The 2,625-nt window shown below is 50.7% G+C and overlaps 1 protein-coding gene across 1 annotated transcript; it reads left to right on the top strand.

Moving 5' to 3' along the window:
* Positions 1-600: 600 nt before the first annotated feature.
* On the top strand, positions 601-1,608 carry S100A8 (S100 calcium binding protein A8). The gene is made up of 3 exons (XM_006751275.3): positions 601-735; positions 1,111-1,273; positions 1,424-1,608. Exons 2-3 carry the CDS (start codon positions 1,133-1,135, stop codon positions 1,550-1,552), a joined length of 270 nt encoding a protein of 89 aa, XP_006751338.1. The 5' UTR covers positions 601-735; positions 1,111-1,132; the 3' UTR covers positions 1,553-1,608.
* The last annotated feature ends 1,017 nt before the right edge of the window (positions 1,609-2,625 follow it).

Raw genomic sequence — 2,625 nt, forward strand, 5'->3', positions numbered from 1 at the left:
CCTGCATGCACAGGGACCCCAAGCCAGCCTCCGTGTCCCGGGGCACAGTGCACCCCTAGCTTCCAGAGCAAGAGAGCTGGGAAGGGGTGTGGGCGGAGAGGGCCTGATACAGCAGCACACGTCCCACAGAGTCCAACCACGCACAAACAACAGCAATCGTAGAAATAGTCCTGCTTTCTCTACTAAAATCCAGCAGCTAGGACAAGTCTTCTTAGCCTTTGAGGGGTCTTTGGACCCTTACAAGAATCTGATGAAAGCCATGCAGAAATGGGCTTATTTATACAAACACTCAAAACGATGCTTTCAACTCCAGCTCCACTTCAGAGATGCACAGACAGGCTTCAGTTCATGGGATTAGCAGCAGCAACAGTGAGGAGGACTCAAGAGCGGGCATCCTGGTTAGCCAAGCCAGATGATGCCAGTGACTCACCAAAGCAGTCTTCATGGTGGCCACCTCTTGGTTTCTCCTGCTGGGCAGGAAACCTACTGCCCGGCAAATGCCTTCCTCCTTCCACTTTTCCTACGCCCCCAAGCTCTCATCAAAAATTTTCATTCTGTGCAGGGATTGCCCCATTCACCTGGTTGGGAAACCAGAAGCTGTGGCAACTACGGAAGGGAGGAGCTATCTCTGCATGGCCCATGGCCCTGGCAGCTGGCCAAAACCTGGCTTGCTATAAAAGGGAGCCGACACTGAGCCCTGCATGTCTTCTGTCAACTCTGTTTCAGGGAGACCTGGTAAGTAAGACTGCCTCAGTCTGTCCCATGCTTTGGGGATGGGCTCCCACTGGGGAGGGCCGGAGGTGGAGCAGAGAGGGGAGAGAAAGCTCAGGGAGGTCTGGAGCAAAATCCAGAGCTCCTGGAGGAAGTCAGCGAGGGCACAGTTGGCTGAGGGCACAGGGAGAGTTGGCAGGCCCTGTGTGTGTGTGGACCCTCTCCCTCCCACACCCCTTCCCATCATAGCCACAGCCACGCACTGGGTTTAGTTCTTTGAATGGTGCAGGCCAGGACAAAGCTGTTATTTGGGGTAATGAGCATCCTTTCAGTCTTCACTCTGCTGGGGGCAGAGGCACCATCCTTATGCTGGGATTCCCAATGTGCTCTATGTTCCAGGTGGGGCAGATCCTTGGGCACCATGCTGACGGAACTGGAGAGTGCCATGAACTCCCTCATTGACGTTTACCACAAGTACTCCCTGGAGAAGGGGAATTACCATGCCCTCTATAGGGATGACTTGAAGAAATTGTTAGAGACAGAGTGTCCTCAATACATGAAGGTGAGGAGGGGCTCGGTGCGGTTGGCGTTCTCTGCTTGGCTGATGAAGCCCTGGGTCCCTGGTCTCCCACGTTACCCTGTGTAGACAGCCATGCCTTGGCTCTTGCCGAGGTCTTTTACACTCTGGCTTCTTTCTCCTTCATCTTAACAGAAAAAAGATGCCGATACCTGGTTCAAAGAGTTGGATATCAATAGTGATGGTGCAATTAACTTCGAGGAGTTCCTCATACTTGTGATAAAGGCTGGCGTGGACGCCCACAAAGAAATCCACAAAGAGTAGCAGAGCCCTGGGCCCTGGGGCTGTCCCTGCAGAATAATAAAGTAGTTGATACCTCAGGCCTCTCTTGCTGTCTTGCCTTTATCTTGTGGAATGATGTTCCCAGGGGGTGGAGGGAGGGCTGGAAAACCCAAAGAAATGAAAACAAACCTCCATTGTCCTCGCTTTCTACTCACAACCCTTCAGTGCTTACCACTCATCGGGTTTCCTCCCCACCATCTCCTCAAACTAGTCGTCTTTTCCAGTCCCATCACCCGGAGGCATTGGTTCTGGGACTTAAGGGTTCTAAAAAGTCCGTGAGGCTGATGATTTTCCTACTTGTTCCCAAATGAGTGATACGGGAGCAGGGTGATGTAGGGAAAACTCATGTTGCTTTCTTTCTTTCTTCTTCTTTTTTTTAAAATTTTATTTATTTATTTTAGAGAGAGAGAGAGCATGCAGGGGGGATGAGCAGAGGGACAGGAAGAAAGTCTTATGCAGACTCCAAGTGCTGAGTGTGGAGCCTGACGTGGGGCTTGATCTCATGACCTTGAGATCATGACCTGAATCAAAACCAAGAGTTGGACGCTTAACTGACTGAGCCACCCAGGTGCCCCTCACATTGGTTTCTAAATTAAACTTTAGTTTAGAGCAAAATGTCTTGGATGTGACTCTTAGGAACTTAGGGAGATAACCAAGTAGACGTGTGTGTGAGGGAGGGAGATGGAATCTGTATGTGGTGCGGCTGTAGGTGGGTAACCAGAGCCCTACATTAAGTAACACTAACAGCCCCCCTGGTCCCACAGTTGTAATTTCTCCTCAGAGATTTCGGAAGCTTTCCTTCTCGCTCTGCTTTCAACCTCCCAATGTGATGAAATAATAAAGGAATAGGCAAATAGGCCAACGTATTCCTAAAACTCAAGTCATGGAATAGGACACTCAAATGCTACCCTGGGTGGAGAGCCCTCTGTTTGTCAGTGAAGATCTACAATAGCCTCCTGATTGTCACTCTGGATTTTCCAAGGGCCTGGTAAAGTGGGAAGGCCAGCAATGAATGGGCACCTCTCACCAGAGTCCAACCCCAAGCTGAGCTTCCA

The sequence above is a fragment of the Leptonychotes weddellii genome, unplaced genomic scaffold (genome assembly GCF_054177405.1).
Source record: "Leptonychotes weddellii isolate Sample4059 unplaced genomic scaffold, ASM5417740v2 HiC_scaffold_21174, whole genome shotgun sequence".
Classification (NCBI taxonomy): domain Eukaryota; kingdom Metazoa; phylum Chordata; class Mammalia; order Carnivora; family Phocidae; genus Leptonychotes; species Leptonychotes weddellii.

What these genes read in the sequence shown, in the direction of transcription:
- S100A8 (XM_006751275.3), top strand. Translation starts at nt 1,133, where the DNA reads ATGCTGACGGAACTGGAGAGTGCCATGAACTCCCTCATTGACGTTTAC. An exon ending in AGTGTCCTCAATACATGAAG is followed by an intron (nt 1,274 to 1,423) that starts GTGAGGAGGGGC and finishes TCATCTTAACAG; the next exon opens with AAAAAAGATGCCGATACCTG.